Source organism: Microcaecilia unicolor, chromosome 4, assembly GCF_901765095.1.
Source record: "Microcaecilia unicolor chromosome 4, aMicUni1.1, whole genome shotgun sequence".
Classification (NCBI taxonomy): Eukaryota; Metazoa; Chordata; class Amphibia; order Gymnophiona; family Siphonopidae; genus Microcaecilia; species Microcaecilia unicolor.
The window spans coordinates 107345798-107371993 of record NC_044034.1 but is presented as its reverse complement, the minus strand read 5'-3'; the positions used below and the strand labels follow the sequence as shown (position 1 = coordinate 107371993).

The 26196-nt window shown below is 43.3% G+C and overlaps 1 protein-coding gene across 1 annotated transcript in view; it reads right to left on the bottom strand.

Annotated features, from left to right (window-relative positions):
* Positions 1-26196, bottom strand: part of PCDH17 (protocadherin 17) — a 330821-nt gene that overhangs the window by 130552 nt on the left and 174073 nt on the right. The window contains 2 exon segments of the mRNA XM_030200558.1: positions 25508-25677; positions 25806-25864. Of these exon segments, the coding sequence (XP_030056418.1) occupies positions 25508-25677; positions 25806-25864 (229 nt within the window).

The following is a 26196-nucleotide window of genomic DNA, read 5'->3' as shown; positions in this document are numbered from 1 at the left end:
AATGTACTATTTTTCCAAGATATTGGATCAAATTCTATAAATAGCATAAGAAAAATCCACGCTAAGTGCTATTCTATAAATAGCGATGAAAAAAGTCAGAACCAGAATTGGAGCCTAACTTTAGATGTAAGGATTTACAACAAGTAAACCTTGGTGTAAATCCTTGTGTCTAAGCGCGGATCCCCCTTATTCTATAACAGCATACATATATTGTAGGAATGCCCCGATCCACCCAGACCCTCCCATAGCTGTGCCCCCTTTTTGGATCGTGCAGATCCCTGTGACTAAAAATGCACTCGTAAATTTCTATTAATGCCAATTAGTGCTGATAATTATTAGCACCCAATTATTGGTGCTAATTAACTCATTATTCAATTAAATTGTGCAAGCAAATTGGGGGTGTGCCCAAATTTGTACACACAATTTTTAAGCATCATTTATAACATTTTGGGGATGCTGTAATGTCTAGACAATAGTGATGTAGAGGGCATTTTCAATATGACGTCTAAATCCAACTATGGACGTTTTGCAAAATACATCCACAATCTAAATAGGAAAGAAGGTCATTTTCAAAAAAGAAAAACATCTAACTTTTTTGTTGAAAATACTGTTTTGTGATTTGGACGGTTTGTTTTTTGGACGGTTTCTGATTTGGACATTTTTATTTTTGGTCCATTTTTGAAAAAAGAAAAAAAAAACGTCCAAGTGCAAAACGCACAAAATCAAGCCATTGGGATGAGGAGGAGCCAACATTTTTAGTAGACTGGTCCCCCTGACATCCCAAGACAGCAATGGGGCACCTTAGGGGGTCTGCAGTGGACTTCATAAAAAGCTCCCAGGTACACATCTCACCACTGCTCCCATACCTTGTCTGCTGAACCCCGCAAAACCCACTACCCCCAACTGTACACCACTACCATAGCTCTTACGGGTGAAGGGGGCACCTATATGTGGGTACAGTGGGTTTCTGGTGAGTTTTGGAGAGCTCACAGTTTCCTCCGCAAGTGTAACAGGTAGGGGGAAGTAGGAGCCTGGGTTCACCTGTCTGCAGTGCACTGCACCACTACTAGACTACTCCAGGGACCTGCATGCTATTCTAATAGACCTAAGTATAACATCTGAGGTTGGCATAGAGGCTGGCAAGTAATGTTTTTCATCACATTTTGGGGGGATGGGAGGGGGTTAGTGACCACTGGAGGAATAAGGGGAGGTCACCCCTGATTCCCTCCAGTGGTCATCTGGTTATTTAGGGCACATTTTTGTGCCTTATTCATTATAAAAACAGGTCTAGCTCAAAATGTCTTTGTTTTAGTCCTGGACGATTTTGTTTTGTTTCATTATGGCTGAAAAACGCCTAAGTCTTATGAACGCCCAAGTCCTGCCATAAACACGCCCCTGACATGTCCCCTTGAGATTTGGATGGACTTAATTGAAAAACATCTAAAAATAGGTTTTGAAAATACTGATTTGGACGTTTTTGTAAGAAAAACGTCCAAATGCTGCTTTATGCCACTTTTTAGACATTTTTCTGTTTAAAAAATGAGCCCAATAGTGACTTTCAGAATGGCAGTACAATTAGTTTTATTTAAATAATATCTTCTAACTACATCTTAAATTTCAGCTGAGTTACGTTTTCTTTGTATGTAATCTCCTGGTTTATTTCCAGTCTCTTCCAATTTGTTACCCGCATTGAGCTATATAGCAGTGGCGTAGCCAAGGGTGGGCTTGGGTGGGCCCAGGCCCACCCACTTTGAGCTCAGGCCCACCAGTAGCAGCACACCTATGATGTGGCCGGGAGAGATTCCCAAGCTGAAAACTCTCAACAACTGTCCCTCCTGCATACCTTATAAATAGCAGATCTTTGCCTGCAGGAAGCAATGACTGATACATACTGCTTACACCGGCCCCACAGCCTTCCCGCTGACGTATTCCCACCTATGCGGAAACAGGAAGCTGCATCAGTGGGAAGGATGTGGGGCCTACATGAATAGTGTGTATTGGTGCTCCTCACTGAAAATCTGAAATTTAAAAGGTGTGCAGGAGAGGAGGGATATTTGAGAGACCATATGGCATGCAGGCGAGAGGAGAGACCAAATCACCTATGGGATGGGGTGGGGTTCTTCTGCCCACCCATCTTGGGCCCAGGCCCACCCAAAATTGGGTGTCTGGCTACGCCCCTGCTATATAGGTATTATGCGGACTACATGTACTAAATTGCTGTTGTTGTTAAAGAAGCTTACTGGCATCAGGTTCTAAATGGCACCAGTGATCCCTAGCAGTAGTCTTGCCATACTAGTGCTAGGGGTTGAACTAAAATATAAAGGCAAAAGGCTGGCAAGAGGCAGGAGTGACTTGGAATTGTTCTAGCCCTGACCCCACTTAAAACCAGAAATTGTTAAAGGTTGGCCCTGGGTGGGCCTACAGGGGAATATCAGGGAGAAGGGGAAGTTGCAGCTCCTTATTTAGAGCATGGTCCCCTTTAAAAAGCTCCTGGGAGCCTTGAGCAGGAGATTTGTGGCCCAATGCTCCATGGACAGATAAATACTGCCAGCTTTCACACGAGTTGTATTATCCGATTTGTATAGGAATGAGGTATTTTGAATGCATTTGCATTCTTGGTTATTACATTACTGTCTGGCTCATTTTCGAAAGAGAAGGACGCCCATCTTTCGTCATAAATCGGAAGATGGACGTCCTTCTCCCAGGGTTGTCAAATCAATATATTGGAGGCATAGCACAGTACTTGGGCATGCTTAACGTCCTTGACCCATAAATGAAAGAAACAAGGATGTCCTTGATGAACACTTGGACAACTTTAGCTGGTCGTGTTTTTCTTACAACCAAGGCACAAAAAGGTGCCCAAAATGACCAGATGACCACCAGAGAGAAACGGGTGACCTCCAATTACTCCCCCAGTGGTCACTAACTCCCTCCCACCCTCAAAAAATATCTTTAAAAATATTGATTGCCAGCCTCTAGGCCAGCCTCAGATGTCATACTCAGGTCCATGACAGCAGTATGCAGGTCCCTGGAGCAGTTTTAGTGGGTGTAGTGCACTCCAGGCAGGCGGATCCAGGCCCTTACCCCCCCCCCCCCCTCTACCTGTTACATTTGTGGAGGAAACAGCGAGCCCTCCAAGACCCACCAGAAACCCACTGTACCCACATCTAGGTGCCCCCTTCACCCCTAAGGGCTATGGTAGAGGTGTACAATTGTGGGTAGTTAGTTTTGGGGGGGGGGGGTTGGGGGGCTCAGCACACAAAGTAAGGGAGCTATGTACATGGGAGCAATTTATGAAGTCCATTGCAGTGCCCCCTAGGGTGCCTGGTTGGTGTCCTGGCATGTCAGGGGGACCAGGGCACTACAAATGCTGGCTCCTCCCATGACCAAATGTCTTGCATTTGGTTGTTTCTGAGATGGACATCCTTGGTATCGATTATCACCGAAAATCAGAAACAACCAAGTCTAGGGACGACCAAATTTAAGGATTTGGACGTCCCCGATGGTATTTTCAAAACAAAAGATGGACGTCCATCTTGTTTAAAAAATACGGGTTTTCCCGCCCCTGGATTGGGACGTTTTGTGAGGACATCCATATCAAAACATGGACGTCCTTTTCAAAAATACCCCTTTGTGTATCCTGCGGTGACTTATTTTAACATGTTGCAATAATATAATGGAGAGAGTAATCCACCTAAGTGGATGAACACTAACTCCCACGTAAAAATAACAGCACAGAAAGAGAGGGAAATGGACCAATGACTCCAGGAGAACGGGAGATGAGATTTCAAAGAACCACTTTATTCAATGACTCGACACAGAAAACTGTGTTTCGGCCAAAAGGCCTGCCTCAGGAGTCTAAAAACAATAAATATTTAAAAACATAAGTTCAAATAAACAACAATAATAAGAAAATTATACATCAAACAAAACTCTGACAGTATATATATAGTTAAGAGATGGGCTAGAGTAAAAGCATACAGTGGGGGAAATAAGTATTTGATCCCTTGCTGATTTTGTAAGTTTGCCCACTGACAAAGACATGAGCAGCCCATAATTGAAGGGTAGGTTATTGGTAACAGTGAGAGATAGCACATCACAAATTAAATCCGGAAAATCACATTGTGGAAAGTATATGAATTTATTTGCATTCTGCAGAGGGAAATAAGTATTTGATCCCCCACCAACCAGTAAGAGATCTGGCCCCTACAGACCAGGTAGATGCTCCAAATCAACTCGTTACCTGCATGACAGACAGCTGTCGGCAATGGTCACCTGTATGAAAGACACCTGTCCACAGACTCAGTGAATCAGTCAGACTCTAACCTCTACAAAATGGCCAAGAGCAAGGAGCTGTCTAAGGATGTCAGGGACAAGATCATACACCTGCACAAGGCTGGAATGGGCTACAAAACCATCAGTAAGACGCTGGGCGAGAAGGAGACAACTGTTGGTGCCATAGTAAGAAAATGGAAGAAGTACAAAATGACTGTCAATCGACAAAGATCTGGGTCTCCACGCAAAATCTCACCTCGTCGGGTATCCTTGATCATGAGGAAGGTTAGAAATCAGCCTACAACTACAAGGGGGGAACTTGTCAATGATCTCAAGGCAGCTGGGACCACTGTCACCACGAAAACCATTGGTAACACATTACGACATAACGGATTGCAATCCTGCAGTGCCCGCAAGGTCCCCCTGCTCCGGAAGGCACATGTGACGGCCCGTCTGAAGTTTGCCAGTGAACACCTGGATGATGCCGAGAGTGATTGGGAGAAGGTGCTGTGGTCAGATGAGACAAAAATTGAGCTCTTTGGCATGAACTCAACTCGCCGTGTTTGGAGGAAGAGAAATGCTGCCTATGACCCAAAGAACACCGTCCCCACTGTCAAGCATGGAGGTGGAAATGTTATGTTTTGGGGGTGTTTCTCTGCTAAGGGCACAGGACTACTTCACCGCATCAATGGGAGAATGGATGGGGCCATGTACCGTACAATTCTGAGTGACAACCTCCTTCCCTCCGCCAGGGCCTTAAAAATGGGTCGTGGCTGGGTCTTCCAGCACGACAATGACCCAAAACATACAGCCAAGGCAACAAAGGAGTGGCTCAGGAAGAAGCACATTAGGGTCATGGAGTGGCCTAGCCAGTCACCAGACCTTAATCCCATTGAAAACTTATGGAGGGAGCTGAAGCTGCGAGTTGCCAAGCGACAGCCCAGAACTCTTAATGATTTAGAGATGATCTGCAAAGAGGAGTGGACCAAAATTCCTCCTGACATGTGTGCAAACCTCATCATCAACTACAGAAGACGTCTGACCGCTGTGCTTGCCAACAAGGGTTTTGCCACCAAGTATTAGGTCTTGTTTGCCAGAGGGATTAAATACTTATTTCCCTCTGCAGAATGCAAATAAATTCATATACTTTCCACAATGTGATTTTCCGGATTTAATTTGTGATGTGCTATCTCTCACTGTTACCAATAACCTACCCTTCAATTATGGGCTGCTCATGTCTTTGTCAGTGGGCAAACTTACAAAATCAGCAAGGGATCAAATACTTATTTCCCCCACTGTATATATAAAAAATATACAAAATTATTAATATATATAGGGACATAATTTTAACAAAAATATATATAAATAATGCAGAATAATAAAGGAAACGAATTTATATGGTCTAAATAGGAAATAAAATAAAATAAGATAATGGCACATATATACATATATAATTACATGTCTATATGTTTGTTTTTAAATATTTATTGTTTTTAGACTCCTGAGGCAGGCCTTTTGGCCGAAACACAGTTTTCTGTGTCGAGTCATTGAATAAAGTGGTTCTTTGAAATCTCATCTCCCGTTCTCCTGGAGTCATTGGTCCATTTCCCACTCTCTTTCTGTGCTGCAATAATATAATGCAAGGTATTGCCCTTTAACAAGCGTTAAGGAGCATATGATGCACATTAGGGACAGAATGCTTATTAATACCTACACCGCTATGCATCAACAATACATTTTTTTCATGGAGAATGAAAAATGGGCATCTGAAGTTGACATAAGTCTGGCTTGTGTTTTATTGAATTTAGTTGCAATCCTACAAGACAATAGCAGTGGGATATGCAATCAAATAGCCAGTTGGATAAAGTAGTTTTTACAACTACAGTGCTTACATTTCTATGATCAAAGGATATGAAGAGTAAAGTGACTGTTTCAGTTCTAGTAAGATAATAAAAGCTGACAGCTCATTTACAGTCCAGCGTGTGGAAGTACTTCTTGCACTGACATTTAGGATTTGGATAAAACCGAGTCAGTTCTATTTCTTCATTCACATGTAACGTTGTGACCTCCTTTTGCAGAAATTTGGTGGCATGACAAAGAAGTTTGTAATGAATTTCAAAATGATGAGATGCTGGGAACAGAGTAACATAGGAAAGGACGGAAGAAAAAGACATGTACGGTCCATCCAGTCTGCCCAACAAGATAAACTCATAGCATATGGCAGTGGTTCCTAAACCTGGTCCTGGAGGCACCCCAGACAAGTCAGGTTTTCAGGATACCCACAATGAATACTCATCCTTGACTCCTCCTTACCATTCACATCCCATATCAACCAACTATGGAAGAAAACAATGTTTACAATGAGACCGTCTAATCAGGTCATTCTTTGATCAAAAAGCCTTTGCAATACTGGTACAAATACTTATCGTACCACATCTGACTACTGCAATGCCCTATTTCTTGGTATCAGGAGCAAACATTTTTAAACAACTACAAATCAAACAGAACACAGCGGCAAGACTAATTTTTAAGCTGAACAGATACACCAGTGTTTCACCTTACCTCACAAAACTACACTGGCTGCCAATAACTGAAAGAACTAAGTTTAAGGTTGCCTGCCTAATCTTTCAGATTCTTCAAGGTGCTACCTCTGTACTCCTAAGTATCATCTCATCCATTTGCATTGTTCACTCCAGTAGATATTGACCCTAGCCCCACCGTTTCACAAGGGAATCCGATCTCAGAAGGTTTTTAACTCAGTCTTCTTAGTGGCAGGGATCACATTATGGTACTCACTCTGCTTGGCTATCAGAGCAGAGAACAACTACCTCAGCTTCCGAAAGAAGCTAAAAACTCTCTTATTCCTAAAGACTGCTACATAATACTCACTGTACACCAATCCCCTAATGGACGTTAGAAATATCAAACCTAACACAGACTATAACACCACCGTATAACGCTCTACAACATCATACCTATCCAATAAGAATGTATTCACCCACTGTCCTACTTATAAAATTGTAACTGATGTTCCACTAATGTTGTAAACCGCACTGAACTCTAAACAGGAGATATTAGCAGTATATAAGATCTAAATTGAATTGACTATTCATGAGAGAAACCTGCATGCACTGCCTCTGTTGCATGCAAATCTATCTCATGAATATTATTCTATAAGTGTGTGTGCCCCACCCAGACTCCAACCATATGTGGTATGGAAGATATACGCATATTTACAGAATAAAACACAGATGGAGTTTTGGCATTTATATGCATATGTATACACATATGCACATGTATGTCAGCATTCTACTCATTTAATATGTAGTTGAAGCATAAAAGTTAGCATATTCTTTATAGAATTACTTCCACCTATGAGTTTGTAAAACTCTGCTGAGTTTAATTGTTTTTTATATCCTGATAGTATGTAAATGGCTTAGATTGCTGTGTGACTGAGAATCCCAAAATCTCAAATTCATACTGCCTTTCGCATAGTCGAAGAGACCGTGCACCTTCTCTGGAATAACACTGACTGCCCACGAAGAAGATGAACAAACACTAAAAAGAAGTAATATATTGCTGTCATTTCCAGATGTTCGATGTGGAAGTTTCTTAGCTCCTAACCAGGTTTCCTGAATGAGTCCACTGCTATGCATACTGGAAGCATCTGTTGTTAGCATGCATCAGTTCTCCTGAGAAGCACAGGGAAGACGTTTGAGTACACTGGATTTGGTAGTCTACCACTGTAACATGGTTTGAAGTAGACATATGCTCAAGAAAATAGTGCTTGAGTTCACTGATTCCACTGAAACATGGGTTCCTAATGTAGCTTTCTGGTTCTGTCTGTAACCAATGGGGAGTACTGCAGTTGCTGCATTCTGTCTTGAGAAAGGAAAGCTTGTGTTTGTCCTATATCTAAAATGGCAGCTATGAAAGAGATCCTGAACGGTTAATAACTCAAAACTGATAAGAAATCCAAGGGACTAAAGTAGATAGTACTGTCCTTCATGGAAATGGCTAGATCTAGGGATGAAGATACTAGTAGCCAATCACTGAGGTACAAGAACACCAAGAGCTCTTGCTTATGCAGGTGGGCTTCCACAATGACAAAACACTTGTGCTAAGTAGTAGTAGTTTTACTAGTAGTCGTAGTAGTAGAGTTGAGGACAGTTAAAATGAGATGGCTTTGTACTGATGTTTGGATTGCAAGTTGAAATGAAGATATGTTCTGCTGTTTGGTTGAGTTGGTATACATATGTATATGCATCTTTGAGATCCTGTGAATACTGCTAATCCCCTCTTAATCTGTCTTCTTAGGGATGATAAAATACTTAAAGTAGAATCCCTGATGTATTTCTTGTAATAGCACAGGATTTTTCACATTGGTTTGCAACATGAGAAGGATTTCTTCCTGTAGAAGCTGAGCATGGACCTGTAATAGGTAAGACATGGTAAGAAGTCTTTCAGGTGGAATGGCTAGAAAATAGAAACCTAAGATGGCCATCAGATTTGACTACGCTGAGTTCTCTGAAATCATTACTGTTTGCCATTTTTGAAGAAAGTAATGTACTCAATTTCCAACAGGGCAAAGGGCGTGGGTTTGAAAATGTAGCGGTAGTGTTCAGTGGATCAGTCAAAAAAGAGGAAGGATAATTTGTTCGTACAGGCTAGTCTTCTTTCTAGGCCTAGAGTAAGAGTGAAGTTGTGTCTGTTGAAGTTGCCTGGAGAAAGGACAGCTTCTTTTCCTGTGTCTTTCTACTATGGTAGCGTGCTCTTTCATGAAGAAAGAGAGGTAGGCTCTGATACTATAACATAAAATGCTGCGAGGTTATATAACGGTTGTTAATGGTATACACCATTTCTTCAACTTTATAGCCAAAATAATGTAGCCCTTTCATGTGTCTTCCATCCTAGATGCATCTGCCAGACTAGTATGCATGTTCTCTCAGAGACCAGACACTCAGAGCCATTCAATCTACTTGTCAGAAATAGCCGATGCAAACATTCTGGCAGAAGTAAGCATCAAAGATATCATGAGCTGAACAGATAAGGTAGGTTCTGCACACACAAGCATCAGCCAAAATGACAATCAACTCAGCCTATCTTTGAGTACGCAGACTAAAAGAAAATCCTTATATTTACTGCAAAAGGGCATGCATACACTGTACCATGTACAACTGATGAGAAGCAATCCTGAATCATTTCTTGGTGGCACATTTAAAAACAAATCTCTGCACGTCTTAACTTTCTTCATAGCTGCTTCAACTGTTACTGAAGTGACATTCCAGCTTATTTTCGAAAGAGAAAAACGCCTATAGTGCGACCTAAATCGGGAGACAGACGTTTGTCTCGCAAAGGCGTCCAAATCGGTATAATCGAAAGCCGATTTTGGGCGTTTCCAACTGCACTCCGTCGCGGAAATGAATCCTGGCCCCTCCCACGACCAAATGGCTCGGATTAGGACATTTTTGAGCTGGGCGTTTTTAGTTTCCATTATCGCTAAAAAAAACCAAACGCCCAGCTCAAAAACGTCTATTTTTTCGAAAATTTGGTTCGGCCCGTCCCTTCACAGACCAGTTCTCGGAGATAAACGCCCATGGAGATAGGCGTTTCCGTTCGATTATGCTCCTCATTGTAACTTGATATATGTAGGAGTTGGTTGCATGGTCACTAGTGCTTATCACATACAAATTTTTTGCCTTGGCCTTTGGATCTCCTATAAATTTTAAAAGACCTAAAACATCAGCTCTATATTCTATTTCTTGTTTTAGAGGAAAAGGAACCTCTCTATACATGCATTTCACAAAACCTAGGGTAAGAGATGTCTTCACAAAGTTGCATTTCTTGAAAGACTTTACTCCTGGGGAAGGATACCTCTAAAATAAAAAGAGTATATGGATAATTCTTGTGCCTAATCTAAGAATGGTTTGATTATGGGGAAAACAGAGGTATTGAATGACTCTCTGAGACTCAGAATCCAAGGCATATAAAAAGATACTATTGTATCCTGGGAACAGACCACCTGATATTCAGCCCGCAGTAGTAAGTGGCATCTGATCTGCTCATAGCCACTGGCGGAATGATCCTGGATAGTCAATGCCAGGGCATGTGTGTCTCCTGGCATTGAATTATCCAGGTCTCAGCGATCACCCAGAAATTAACCAGGTACTGGACGATATTCAGACCAGCATCCAGTTTACTTCACCATATAAAATTAGGCCAGCCTTTTTGCTGTCCTAACTTCATGCGGTTACTTAGGGGCCCTTTTAATAAGCCACAGTAAAAAGTGGCCTGTGCTAGTTTTTGCATGTGAAATTGATGCATGCTCGGTCATTTTTTACCGTGGCAGAAAAAAAGGCTTTTTTTTTTTTTAATGGGGCAGTAATGGCCATGCCCTAATATTAAAATTAGCGTACGGCTATTAACTGCCTGATCTCTTACCTATTTAGAAAGTGGTAAGGGCTCGTGTATTACTTGTGCGGTAATCAGGAAATGTAGCTGCACTACCGACAATGCCCCCATGGTAGAAAATAGAAAATTATTTTCTACCGCCAAAAACTGTGTGCTCTAACTTTGGAACCACCGCCGGGCACCCGCACTACCTCAGCGGTAGGGTCAATTTGGTGTGCCCTGCCACAGCTTTGTAAAAGGGCCCCTTAGCCAGTTAGTGTGCTGAAAATATAGCTGCCTTTATGCTCTGCCCATGCCCCACCCCCAGCCCGACCCTAATATAGTTGGGTAGGGGTTGGCCGGTTAGCAGGGATGTTCAGCAGCACCAACCAGTTAAGTGACACTGAATATCCCCAGATAGCCCCAAGAAAGCCATTTCAACAAATCAGGAGCCTCTCGGTTTAAATGACTTTAAATACCGGGCAGAATGTATCTTTCTCTGTACGGGAGTTGCTTCAGTAGATTGAGAGGCATGGGGGTGCCGGATCTTGATCTTTGCTTTGGCTTTTGAGAAAGTCATTGAACATCTTTCTGCAAGAATGAATGCAGCTGCTTTAGCACAGGGCAAAAAAAAAATGACAGGGAAGATTCATCTGCCACTGGTTCGAAACAGAGTGACATCAAATCCTCAGCTTGAATCCTCAACAGTCTAGTGCAGAAGCATAGATGGTAATTCTATAAGGGGGAGGGGCTCCCATATTTAAGCACCAGTTGCAAGTATAAATGTAAAGAATACCTGCATCTTCATAGGTAAGTGTATATTTAGGCACACAAATGGCAGCAGCAGTTACATGTTATTCTTCTGTAAAGGCATGCATAAGTTTGTATAGCGTGTAAATGCAAGGGTGGGGAGCATTCACATAGGTAGAGCATGGAAGGGGCATCAGCAGTGCTGCCACTTACCTCCATCACTTGCAGAATAGTATAAGTTACATTTACTCTTGCTGCATTTAGATGCCCATAATTATGTCAGGTCTGTGGCTTGTGTAAGAGTAAATGCCTAAATTTTAGGCACCCCAATATCGGATTACACTAGTATTCTATAATGGAAGCTGGGTGCCCAGATGTTGTTACAGAATAGGCTCTTACTGTGCAGCATCAAGGTGCATAAAAGGAGGTACTCACTTATAGAATTACCCCAGAAGTGCCAAGCAGGAGCTGAAAGTCCAGGATCGTGCATTTAATCTGGTGAACAAAAGGATGTTCCCTTTAACTCTATGCTGGAAGTATCTGTGTGCAGAAGAGTCTAAGGTACTGCCTTTCAGAGTTCCATCTAAATCACAATATTGGTGAGTCTTATTTCTGCTCTAATGGCACATGAGTTACATCTATGCCTTCTTACTTGTCACTGGTGGTTCTGGAGTCTTTGTGTTTGAAGGTGGCAATGTGGCCATTATTCTTTGCACTACGATCATGAGACTTTTCAATTGCATTAGAGCTTTACAGTTTTGGAGTTGCTTTATGGTCAGATCTGTGATCCTACACTGAAGACAGCTATGCTTTAGGTTGAGAAGGCAAATTTTATTCATATCTGTTAATTTAATTTTCCTTGAGTCCTACTAGACCAATCCAGATACATTCCACGTATTTGCAAAGGTGGAAAGAAGAGAAAACGTCAGCCAGCATGGTTAAAAGGTAAAGTAAAAGACTGTCCTTCAAAGAATGGAAAAAGGACCCAAATGAAGAAAATAAGAAGCAACATAAGCACTAGCAAGTCAGATGCAAAACATTAATAAAGAAGGCTAAAAGAGAATATGAAGAGAAACGTGCCGCAGAGGCTAAAACTCATAGTAACAACTTTTACAGTTACATCAGAAGCAGAAAGCCTGTGAGGGAATCCGTGGGACCGTTAGATCATGAAGGAGCAAAAGCGGTGTTCAGGGAGGACAAAGCCATAGTAGAGAAACTGAATAAATTCTTTACTTCTGTCTTTACAGAAGAAGATGTAAGAGATCTGCCTGTACCGGAACTGTTTTTCAAGGGTAATGATGTGGAGGAACTGAATGAAATTTCACTGAACCTGGAAGATGTACTGAGCCAAACTGACAAATTACAGAGTAGTAAATCACCAGGACGGGATGGCATACATCCAAGGGTACTCAAAGAACTCAAACATGAAAATTGCTGACCTGCTGTTAGTAATATGTAACCTGTTGTTAAAATCGTCCGTAGTACCTGAAGATTGGAGTGTGGCCAGTGTGATGCCGATTTTTAAAAAGGGTTCTAGGGGTGATCCAGGAAATTATTGACCATTAAGCCCGACGTCTGTGCCGGGCAAAATAGTGGAAACTATTATAAAGAATAAAATTACAAAACATGTAGACAAACATGGTTTAGTGGAACAGAATCAGCATGGGTTCAGCTGAGGGAAGTCTTGCCTCACCAATTTATTTAATTTCCTTGAAGGCATGAATAAACATGTACATAAAGGTGAGCCAGTTGATATAGTGTATCTAGATTTTCAGAAAGCTTTTGATTAATTTTCTCAGGAGTCTCTCATGAGGAACTTTAAGAGTCATGGGATAGGAGACAAGGTTCTGGTGTGGATTAGTAATTGATTATTGGAAAGAAAACAGAGGGTAGGGCTAAATGGTCAATGGAGGAGGGTGAACAGTGGAGTGCCACAAGGATCTGTACTGGGACCAGTACTATTTAATATATTAATACATGATATGGAAATCGGAATGACGAGTGAGGTGATCAAATTTGCAGATGATACAAAACTATTCAAGGTTGTTAAAACCCATGTGGACTGTGAAATATTGCAGGAAGACCTTAGGAAATTGGAAGACTGGGTGTCCAAATGGCAGATGAAATTTAATGTGGACAAATGCAAGGTGATGCACATTAGAAAGAATAATCCAAATCATAGTTACCTGATGCTAGGGTCCACCTTGGGGGTCAGCGCTCAAGAAAAAGATCTGGGTGTCGTTGTAGATAATCCGCTGAAATCTTCTGCTCAGGGTGCAGCGGCGGCCAAAAAAGCAAATAGGATGCTAGGAATTATTAGGACAGGGATGATGAATAAGGCCAAAAACACTATAATGCCTTTGTATTGCTCCATGGTGCATCCACACCTTGAGTATTGTGTTCAGTTCTGGTTGCCGTATCTCAAATAAGATATAGCGGAATTAGAAAAGGTTCAAAGAAGAACAGCCAAAATGATAAAGGGGATGGAACTCCACTCTTTTGAGGAAAGGCTAAAGAAGTTAGGGCTCTTCAGCTTGGAAAAGAGAAGGATGAGGGGAGATAAGATTGAGGTCTACAAAATCCTGACTGGTGTAGAACAAGTATAATTAAATCAATTTTTTACTCATTACAAAAGTACACTTGAGGAAGTTACATGGAAATACTTTTAAAACAAATAGGAGGAAATATCTTTTTCACTCAATGAATAGTTAAGGTCTAGAACTCCTTGCCGGATGATATGGTAACAGCGGTTAGTGTATCTGGGTTTAAAAAAGGTTTGGACAAATTCCTGGAGGAAAAGTTCATAGTCTGCTATTGAGGCAGACATGGGAAGCAACTGCTTGCCCTGGGATTTGTAGTATGGAGTGTTGCCACGAATTGGGTTTCTGCCAGATACTTGTGACCTAGCCTGGCCATTGTTTAGACAACAGGATACTGGGCAGGATGGAACATTCGTCTCACCCAGTATGGCTACTTTTATGTTCTTATGTTATGAGTTGAGTTATGAAGTAGAGATGCTGAACTAGTTCAGAGACATCACTGGTATAAGGGTTGGTGCACAGTGGAATTCTCCAGTCTGCCACTGCTAAAGCACAACTAGGTCTAACTTGCATTCTCTACCTCGCCACCTCTCCCTCCACTAGTCCGTTCCCCTCTCTCTCCTTCCCCTCATTCCCTTTCCTCCTTTCCTGAAGTTACTATTGAGGAAACTACACTTCTCCTTTCTTCCTCAAAATGTACCACCTGTTCCTCTGATCCCATTCCCACCCACCTTCTTAATGCCATCTCTCCTGCTCTTATTCCTTTTATCTGTCACATTCTCAACCTCTCACTTTCCACTGCGACTGTCCCTGCTGCCTTTAAACATGCTGTGGTCACACCTCTCCTTAAGAAGCCTTCACTCGACCCTACTTGTCCCTCTAATTACCGACCCATCTCCCTCCTTCCCTTTCTCTCCAAATTACTTGAGCGTGCTGTTCACCGCCGCTGCCTTGATTTTCTGTCCTCATATGCTATTCTTGACCCACTACAATCTGGTTTTCGCCCTCTCCACTCAACCGAAACTGTGCTTACTAAAGTCTCCAATGACCTATTACTGGCTATATCCAGAGGTCTCTATTCCATCCTCATTCTTCTTGATCTTTCCGCTGCTTTTGACACTGTCGATCACAGCATACTCCTCGATACCCTGTCCTCACTTGGATTCCAGGGCTCTGTCCTTTCCTGGTTCTCTTCCTACCTCTCCCTCCGCACCTTCAGTGTTCACTCTGGTGGATCCTCTTCTACTTCTATCCCTCTGCCTGTCGGCGTACCTCAGGGTTCTGTTCTTGGTCCCCTCCTCTTTTCTATCTACACTTCTTCCCTTGGTTCATTAATCTCATCCCATGGCTTTTCCTACCATCTCTATGCTGATGACTCCCAAATCTACCTTTCTACCCCTGATATCTCACCTTGCATCCAAACCAAAGTTTCAGCGTGCTTGTCTGACATTGCTGTCTGGATGTCTCAACGCCACCTGAAATTAAACATTACCAAAATCGAGCTTCTCATTCCCCCCCCCCCCCCAACCCATCTCCCCACTCCCCCCCATTTTCTATTTCTGTTGATGGCTCTCTCATTCTCCCTGTCTCCTCAGCTCGAAACCTTGGGGTCATCTTTGACTCTTCTCTCTCCTTCTCTGCTCATATCCAGCAGACCGCCAAGACCTGTCGTTTCTTTCTTTACAACATCCGTAAAATCCGCCCCTTTCTTTCCGAGCACTCTACCAAAACCCTCATCCACACCCTTGTCACCTCTCGTTTAGACTACTGCAATCTGCTTCTTGCTGGCCTCCCACTTAGTCACCTCTCCCCTCTCCAATTGGTTCAAAACTCGGCTGCCCGTCTCGTCTTCCGCCAGGGTCGCTTTACTCATACTACCCCTCTCCTCAAGTCGCTTCACTGGCTCCCTATCTGTTTTCGTATCCTGTTCAAACTTCTTCTACTAACCTATAAATGTACTCACTCTGCTGCTCCCCAGTATCTCTCCACACTCGTCCTTCCCTACACCCCTTCCCGTGCACTCCGCTCCATGGATAAATCCTTCTTATCTGTTCCCTTCTCCACTACTGCCAACTCCAGACTTCACGCCTTCTGTCTCGCTGCACCCTACGCCTGGAATAAACTTCCTGAGCCCCTATGTCTTGCCCCTTCCTTGGCCACCTTTAAATCTAGACTGAAAGCCCACCTCTTTAACATTGCTTTTGACTCGTAACCACTTGTAACCACTCGCCTCCACCTACCCTCCTCTCCTCCTTCCTGTACACATTAATTGATTTGATTTGCTTACTTTATTTTTTGTCTATTAGATTGTAAGCTCTTTGAGCAGGGACTGTCTTTCTTCTATGTTTGTGCAGCGCTGCGTATGCCTTGTAGCGCTATAGAAATGCTAAATAGTAGTAGTAGTAGTAGTAGTAGTAGTAACTTGCCAGATCTCAGTTCAGAAACATACCAAATCAGCTGCAGCTTATATCAAGAAATCACAATCTGGGAGAAAGCACATTAAGCCAAAAGGTATCCCCCACACTGTAGTATTCCAGGATGGGCCTTGGACTAGTGTATAAGACACAAGGAAAGCAAATTAACATGTATGTCCTCCACCCGGAAAGCCACCTCAGCCTGAGTGGAATGGTCTTTCAGGTGTAACAGAGCCATTTTCTAGTGAATAATGTATGCTGCTTTGGTTCAATGCACTGTTGAGGATGCAGAATCAGCCTGACCCCTATGTGATCCCTGGAACACCACAAAAAGCCTATCTGACAAGCACAGTGATTGGTCACCTCCAAAGACTGAAAAAAGATTCTGTAGGCATCCGGCTTATGGAGTTTTCATGATTGTTCTGACTGATTTCATTCTGGAACAGAATGGTAAGATCATCTTTAGCAGAAATGAAGGCATTGTCTGAAGAAAACAACACATCCTGAGAAAAGGATACGCAGGGGTCTCTGCAGGATAAGACTTGCAACTTGGAAAACCATTTGTCAGAGCAAACGGCGACTAGAAACACTGCCTTCAGGGTAAAATGGTTCAATGAGTCTCTCTTAAAAGGTTCAAATTGCAGACCCAGCAGCACAGAAATGACCAAAAACAATAATCCTTTGATCCTCAGGTGCTGCATCAGGGTCAGGCCATAAGTCAGAAAGGAACAGGATCCTCCTTGCACACTGGACCTTCCAGAGGAGCCCCTGCTTATGAAGCAGCCAGAGTAGGGTTCCTTCCAGCAAATACAGAGGATTATGATGACTAGGGTCAGGGGAGGAAACATAAACAGGCTCCTGCAGTGGCCAGGGCTACATGAGGGCATCAGTCCCCACCAAGTCCAGTTCCTTCCTGTGGCAGTAGAACCATGCATGTTTAGAGGTCTTACTTGTTGCCATGAAGTCAAAGAATTGAATGCTTCACTGATCCACCAGGAGCTGGAAGGTGGAGGAGCTCAGCTTCCACTCCCCGGAATCTGGTGCATTCTGGCTGAGAAAGTCCACCTGCACATTCTCCAACCCTTCAATATATTCCACCGAGATTGCTGAGAGAAGAGACTCAGGTCAACTGCAATCCACCCAACCTCCAGGGTACCACCTTGATTTGGATGCTTCCTTGTTTACTGATATACATTAACACAGCAGTATTGTCCAACGTCATTCAGACTGCCTTTCCTTCTAACAGAGGGGGAAAACTCCTGTAGTGCCAAATGAATGCCTCTCATCTGCAGGCCACTGGTGACCAATGCTGCCTCTGTCCTGAACCAAAGACCTCATGCAGCCCAATCCATACAGTAGGCTCCCCTATCCCTAGAGATTTCTTCAGTGGTCACTGCTATCTACTTGGGAGAGTCCAGAAAAAAAGACTTTGATAATATGGCAGAGGTTGTCCCACCAAGCCAAGAAATGACACTTTCCCCAGAGGGGGAGCTGCTATTGGGATCCAACAAGACAATTAACACTCTCTGGAGCAGGTACACATGAGCTCTTGCCCACATCACCATCTGGATCTTAAGCGCTGTAATTAATCCCAGGCCCAGGGAGCCTGCTGAACACATAGCTCCCACTTCTGTGTCTACAGCTTAAGCATGCACATCTCAGGAAGAAACATGGCCTCCTCCTTTGTACTGAAGCAAATTCCAAGGTATTCCAACTCCTGGGAGTCAACTGATTCTTCACAAAATTCACTACCCAGCTCAGGTGCTCGAGCAGCTGTATTATCTTTTGAGTCCTCCTCTGAGTCTGCTCAAATCTGCGAATTATCCAAGTATGGATGCACCTAAATACCTTGTTTGTGGAAATACACTATCACCACCATGACCTTGTAGAAGGTCTGAGGTTTGTTCCCTTACCAAAGGGAAGAGCCCTGAACTGGAAGTGTTTGCTCAAGATGCAGAAATGCAGAAAACACTGGTGAGATTCCTGGAAGGCAATGTGAAGGTAAGCCTCTGCAAAGTCCAGGGAGGTGAGGAACTTGCCCAGCTACCAGAACTGCAGTGAGACAGAGTCCAAGCCTACTTCTGACTCCATCATTCACTAGCCTGCTGCTTAATTTTTTTTCAATGGATGCCAGGATCCCGGTGGAACCCTATGATCCCAGACCATGAGAATCCTATGCCAGAAGGCCAGTTCCCCTCAATGGCAAAGGATGCCCCTCTACAGGACCCGAAGGCCATAATTCATAGGATTTGCATCCATTAAGCTCTTCCAAGATGCATTCATATTCTGGCAGCTGGACTGGGTAGCATCCCCCTCCCCATCCTATACGGCTCACTCTCTCCACACTGCCCTACAAAATGGAGGAATGGCAGCAATATGACCATAATTCCTGCTAAAATGGCAGTCCTACAGGCAGCCTGGTTAGATCAGGAGAGAGATCAGAGACACGATGATCCCCCTCTGAAGTCTCTCCCAGAGGCAGTCAGGAATGATATCAGGCCCACCCCTCACAGTTTGAGCAAAAGGAACTGACATCAGTACTGACCTGCTGGCTTCTGCTAAGCACACAGTACCAGAGAATGAGCCTGGGAGCCTTCATGGATAGCATTATTCTGAGTCTTCTTCCCCCCCCCCCCCCCCCCCCCCCCGAAGCCTGGGATCCAGCACCATTCACCAGGGTCTCCAGGTCTGCCTGCTGCCTTCCACTGTTAATCCTCCAGGTAGCTTGGATGCAGTTTAAGTTTTCTCTCTGTTGTTGTTGTTTTTTTTTTTTTTTTTAAATCATTATTTATAATTATTAAAATAAGAAATAAAGTTGAACAGCAAATTTCCATTTTTTTTCTTTTGTACTGTAGAGATGCACAAGTGGGAGGGTGGAATGGTACAGGGGATCACACCCTTTCTCTGGCAAGGGTCCTGCAGGGACCACCACCAGACAGCCTCACCAAGCTAAAGACCATGGACCAGAGCTTCGGACTTCAGAGAGATCAGGGTAAGAACCAGTGGTGTGCTGGTAAATTTTTAACAACAGGCTCTCTCCCCGGTCCACCTCGGCGCCCCCGGTCCACCTCGGCACCCCCCCCCATCCACCTCTGCACCCCCCATCCACCACTGTGCCCCCCACCCAGCTCTGCGCCCCCCCAAAACAAAATTGCAGATCTGGCTATACCCGGGGGAGGGGGGGCGGCCAACACATTACTCTCTCCAGGAAAAAAAATTTAAATGATCCCAGGTTCCAATCTAATTCATGTTTAATATGGGATAAAATGCCATAAATAAGTAAATAAACATAAACTTTTAACGTTCAGCACCTGATTCTCAAAGTGGACATATTCCAAACACTATAATGAAAATAAAATTATTTTTTTTCTACCTTTGTTGTCTGGTGACTTTGTTTCTCTCATCATGCTGGGCCAGTATCTGATTCTGCTGCTCTCTATCTGTTCCCTTGATTCCGTTTCCAGGGCTTCCTTTCCATTTATTTCTTTTCTTTCCTCCTTTCTTCTTCATTTCTGGTCCTCCGCATACTTGACTGAACAATGGATCCAGCTTCTGCCTATTTTCTCCATCCATGTGCAGTTTCTCTCCTCACATCCTTTTCCCTCATCTAATCTCCTTCCGCTATCTTCCCTCCATGTCCAGCATTTCTTCTCTCTCCCTTCCCTCCCCTCCATCCATGTCCAGAATTTCTCTTGCTCTCCCCTCCATCTATGTCCTGAAACTCTCCTCTCTCCCCTGCCCCTCTCTATCCATCCATACCCAGCAATTCTCTTCTCTCCCCTGCTCCCCTCTACCCATCCATGCCCAGCAGGTCTCTCCCCTGCCCCCCTCTACCCACCCATGCCCAGCAAGTCTCTCCCCTGCCCCTTCTACCCACCCATGCCCAGCAAGTCTCTCCCCTGCCCCCTCTACCCATTCATGCCCAGCAAGTCTCTCCCCTGACCCCTCTACCCACCCATGCCCAGCAAGTCTCTCCCCTGCCCCCCTCTACCCATCCATGCCCAGCAGGTCTCTCCCCTGTCCCCCTCTACCCATCCATGCCCAGCAAGTCTCTCCCCTGCCCCCCTCTACCCACCCATGCCCAGCAAGTCTCTCCCCTGCCCCTCTACCCATCCATGCCCAGCAAGTCTCTCCCCTGCCCCCTCTACCCACCCATGCCCAGTAAGTCTCTCCCCTGCCCCCTCTACCCATCCATGCCCAGCAAGTCTCTCCCCTGCCCCCCTCTACCCACCCATGCTCAGCAAATCTCCCCCTGCCCCCCTCTACCCACCCATGCCCAGCAAGTCTCTCCCCTGCCCCCCTCTACCCATCCATGCAATTCTCTTCCCTGCCCCCTCTACCCATCCATACCCAGCGATTCTCCTCCCTCCCCTGCCCTTCCTTGCCCCTCCAAAGCATGTTCAATGATGTCCTTCGCCCCCACCCTCCCTCCCGCTCCCATCTGTCTTTTTTTTAATTACCTCCGTCGAAGCGTGCGCTATTTAAAGCCCTGCTGCGTGTTGGCCGTCTCCAGGCTTCCCCTGCTGGATGATGTTCGTGCCTTAGTCCCACCTTCGCGAAAAAAGGAAATGACGTCAGAATGAAGGCGGGACTAAGGCACGAACATCATCCAGCAGGGGAAGCCTGGAGATGGCCAGCACGCAGCAGGGCTTTAAATAGCGTGCGCTTCGACAGAGGTAATTAAAAAAATATGGATGGGAGCGGGAGGGGAGGGTGGGGGCGAAGGACATCGTTGGACATGCTTCGGAGCGGCAGGGGAGGTAAGCATGGCCTGTGATCGCGCCCTCCTGCCATGCTTACCTCCCGCAATGGAGCCGGCTCGCCCCCAACAACAACCGGCTCGCAAGAGCTGTCAAAATTTAACAAGCGGCTCTTGCGAGCCGGTGCAAGCGGCTCCAGCACACCACTGGTAAGAACCATGATATGTACCCCAGGAGTAATCTGGCTCGAGGACTCAACCACGTGGACTGGTCTAGCAGGATGATAAGGAAATTTCAGTTAGGACTTGTATCAAAGGCTTTGTGCCACTAGTTATTCATGTTAGGACTCTTGAAGCCATTGAGGGGCATAATCGAAAGGGGCACCCAAGTTTTCCTGAGGACGCTCTCGCAGAACGTCTCGGCAAAGGGGCGGGGAAACCCGTATTATCCAAACAAGATGGGCGTCCATCTTTTGTTTTGATAATACGGTTGGGGACAACCAAATCTTGACATTTATGTCGTCCCTAGAGATGGTCGTCCTTAGACTTGGTCATTTCTGATTTTCGGTGATAATGAAAACTAAGGACGCCCATCTCAGAAACGACCAAATGCAAGCCCTTTGGTCATGGGAGGAGCCAGCTTTCATAGTGCACAGGTCCCCCTGACATGCCAGGACACCAACCAGGCACCCTAGGGGGCACTGCAGGGGCCTTCAGAAAAAGCTCCCAGGTACATAGCTCTCTTACCTTGTGTGCTGAGTCCCCCAAACCCACTACCCACACCTGTACACCACTACCATAGCCCTTATGGGTGAAGGGGGGGGGGGCACTTACATGTGAGTACAGTGGGTTTTGAAGGGTTCACATTTACCACTACAAGTGTAACAGGGGGGGATGGGCCTGGGTCCGCCTGCCTATAATGCACTGCACCCACTAAAACTGCTCTAGGGACCTGTATACTGCTGTGATGAACCTGAGTATGACATTTGAAGCTGGCATAGAGGCTGGCACAAAATATTTTTAAAGTTCTTTTTTGAGGGTGGGAGAGGGTTAGTGACCACTGGGGGAGTAAGGGGAGGTCATCCCCGATTCCCTCCGGTGGTCATCTGGTCAGTTTGGGCACCTTTTGTAACTTCATCATAAGAAAAACTGGACCAGGTAAAGTCCAAATGCTCGTCAGGGACGCCCTTTTTTTCCATTATGGGTCGATGATGCCCATGTGCTAGGCACGCCCAAGTCCCGCCTTCGCTATGCCCAACTGTGAGAAGGACGCCCATCTTCCGATTTGTGTCGAAAGATGGGTGTCCTTCTCTTTTGAAAATAAGCCTGATTGTGTTAGGGAACAGAGGCAATATCAGAAGTTGAGGACTCGATAAAGTATTTAGAGTCAGTTGATCTTCACACTGAAGAGCTCTTATGCTCTATTTTCTGTGCAAGAGTGTCTTCTCTACTTCACAGCAGGCTGGAAGTGATTCCGTCAAACTCCTTGGTCTTCTGGGGACCTCTTTCCAGAGGTCTGCATTCTTTCTACTTGAGTTCTGAACCAAAACAGGTGGTAATAACTAGTTTGTGATCTTTCTCTCACAAGCTGGACAGTGTCAGAAAACAGCCTTTGAGGATATCACAAAAGCAAAAACAAACAAAAAAAATTATAATGAAATTGAATGAAAATAACAAAAAACAATGTCAGAAGACAAGAAGATTAAATGCTTCAGAAATTGTTTTGCAGCAGAGCAGAAAATAATAACAAATTAAGGTGATGGAGGAGACTACTACACACGGATAGACCTACATATGCTGAGAACCATCAACTAGTTTTTAACTCTGGGATAACTGTTCTGTTCTAGTGCCATCCGTCAGTGTTATTCACTTGTGTGACTGATTCAATCTTGGTGGTCAACAAAGGAAATAGAATCCAACATGGACAAAGAAAAGTAGAATGCTATAAAGGCTAAATGATAGTGAAAAGCCAGAAGAGAAAGGGGGCATGGGGAAGCAATACAGAAGGGGAAAACAAGTACAAGATTGGAAACAAAAATCAGATTATATTTTTAGGTTATCAGATTTTTAGAAACATTTGTGAGGACAATTCTATAAAGTGTGCCAAAATTTAGGCACTAAAATAGAGAACACTGAACACAAATTCTATAATAGTACCTGGGTGCCCAGATTCCATTATAGAATGCTAGCGTAAGTTGGCATTTATGCACTAACATTTAAGCATGCCCACTTAGGCCATGTCAATAGCAAGTGTGTGTCTAAATGTATCATTTTAGCACGTAAATGACAATATTCTATAATCTACTCACGCAGATGTTTGGCACCCATCTCCCCAATGTACCCACCCATGTGCCTCCCCTTGTGCACGCCTCTTTACATTTATGCGCTATAGAATATAACTGAGTGCATGCCTAGCACTTGCGCACATAAAGTTCACATTCACATGAGTAAGTGCTAGCATTCTATAACCTTGCATGCAAATTGCATTCACACTTAGGTGCTAAGGTTAGAGAATTAGGGGGTTGGCGTTTTCCCAACTTTACCCCATGCTCACAATTCATTTCCACACAAAAATCCTCACTCACCTAAATGTCCCCTACTCGTAAGAGCTGGTATGCATCTGAAGACCTTTTAATATCCACAGGCCAACTTGTGTACACAAAAACAAAATTGAAGAATTAATGTGACCTTGATCACATGAGCAGTTTTCCCTTAACCAGAAATCATGACAAATACAACGTATGGACCAGTTCCATGCAAAAGCAAATAAGCAAGAGAAAAGAATGACTTTCAAAATTTGTCGAGTGATAATTCAATACAAAGTATCTTATGCTGGGCTTTGTTTTGTACTATGTATTTATGTATACCTTAAAATATATATCCTACATAGGAACTCTGCTTTAGAAATACATTTCAAAATTCTCAACTAAATCTGGAGCACTGTCACTATTTTCTGAAAAAGCGAGCTATACACATGCCAAATTTGCTAGTGTTAAAAAATATATCTATGAGCCCATTCATTTTAAATAAAATAATTGTCCTAATTCTAAAGTTCTCTCTCCTCCTTACAAACAACATATATTAAGATCTGAGAGCTGTCATATAAGTCTTAAATCGGGTTTCCTATACAAAATTTGAGAAAGTAAGACTCTGTTTTCTAGTTTCTTGAGAATATGTCCAGGAATGCACCTTTACACAGATCAATGTTCAATTATACATAGAAAGTCATTGCTAAAAAGGTCATGAAAAAGCTTTCTGGCATTTATTACTTGGAAAACAAGGTCCTCTATGAGGTCAGCTCTCCAACATGTACAGAATACATTGTACTATAGAATTCTAAATATTCTAGACAGCAAAATTAGATTGAATTACAAGATTATCAAACATAAACCACCACTGTGTATATTTACTGATGAATATTGTACAGATCAGATGATGCTAGAGGCAAAATCTAATGCCAATTAATCACCAATTGTAAAAGCCCATAATATAATTCAGCTTAAATGCAAATATAGTTGCTCATTAAGAAAGACTTAAGTCAATTTATAAAATTTCTTTTACATGGTGAACCATTTGCTACATACCAGAAAGGGCTAGCAAAAACTGTATTTGAAAGCAAACTCAAAATAAGGCGATTTTCCATTTTACTCAGCATTAGTGGCTTGGAACAGCACTCAAAAATTATGGAGTTTAATTTTGCTCAGCTGATACTGTTAGCTTCTTATTTTGTTTGCAATAAAAGACATCATAATTAGTTAAAAAAAATCCCTCCAAAGAATGAGTTGGACACAAGCTTTGTGAACACAATTTGAGAAAATAAACAGATTTATCTGAGACCCAGTCTAGAGAACACTGCCAGACGCTGTAGTTATATTACTCATATCTTATTGACTTCACAAACAATTATCTGTGATTCTTTCTTCAGGGTGTGAATGAAATGATTATACTGAAAATCAGATAATGCTATTACACGACACTTTACGTCTGACACTGGCATTAATGGCGAAGTCAGTATTATAAATAAAACAATGCAACCATGAAGTTTAACTTCTCCCTTTCCATTGTTTTTTTTCTTCTTCTGGCATTCTAAGTCTTTTTCAAGCTATATTAACAAGTAAATGTTCCAGTCAAGCATAGAGTTTATATCCTCAACATCTATATACATTCACTAAAGTAGAATGCTTTCAATTCAGTTTTGAAAAGTGTGAATTTAATAAAATTATTTCCTCTTAATGATTATTTCATCTCCTGCAAGATAATGTAAAGGATATTACAGGTTTGTTTGAAATGTATGCTGAGAAATTCTGACTAGCTCTTGCTTTGAGCCAACTGCAAGATTCACTGTTGTTGCTGATAGCTTTTATTCCATTATGATAAACTACCCCTGTACTACTGATGGGATGATAATGATTGCTAAGACAATACAAGGCATCACTCACCTTGCTCCAGCGGCTGGTTTTTGGCAGTAGTCTTCATCTTAAGTGCCTCCCTAACAGACATGTCACAACAGGAGCCTTTGTTGGTGTCTTGATCACTATCAGCTTGGTCACTGTCCCCGTGACCACTGTCCCTTAGACTGGCTCTTTCTGGGTCCTTGAAGGTTGAGCTGCTGAAACAGAGACACAGGGAGAGAGACATTAGCTCTGCTCATTCTACAGTGAATTATATTCTCTGGCAAAACAATTCTAACAATAATGCAAATGGGAAAAGAAGAAAAAGTTACTTAATGGGCCTTACCTTTGAACAAACTGCTGCCTGCTGCCTGTGTAATTGGGCTCTGCGGGAAAATTGTCTGTCTGTGAATAAAAAAGGGAGAAAGACGTACAGTTGTACACTGGACAAATCTCCTGCAGAGCAACAAGATTTCCTAGTGGAGGAATGATTAATAATTCAAAACTTCCTTAATCTTCAGATTTGTACATTTTAATTAAACTGGAAAATGTTGGCATGTAATTATGTACTCAGAACAATTAAATGATTCCGGCCTGCAAATTAACTGCTAAAATAAACAATAACCCTGTCATAAGTGGCAGTCTCTGTCACTAACCTGACAGATGACACTGTTTACGGCTTTCATTAGCTAGATAGGAAGATTAAACGTTTGTGGAAGTAGGAGAAAATGACCTCA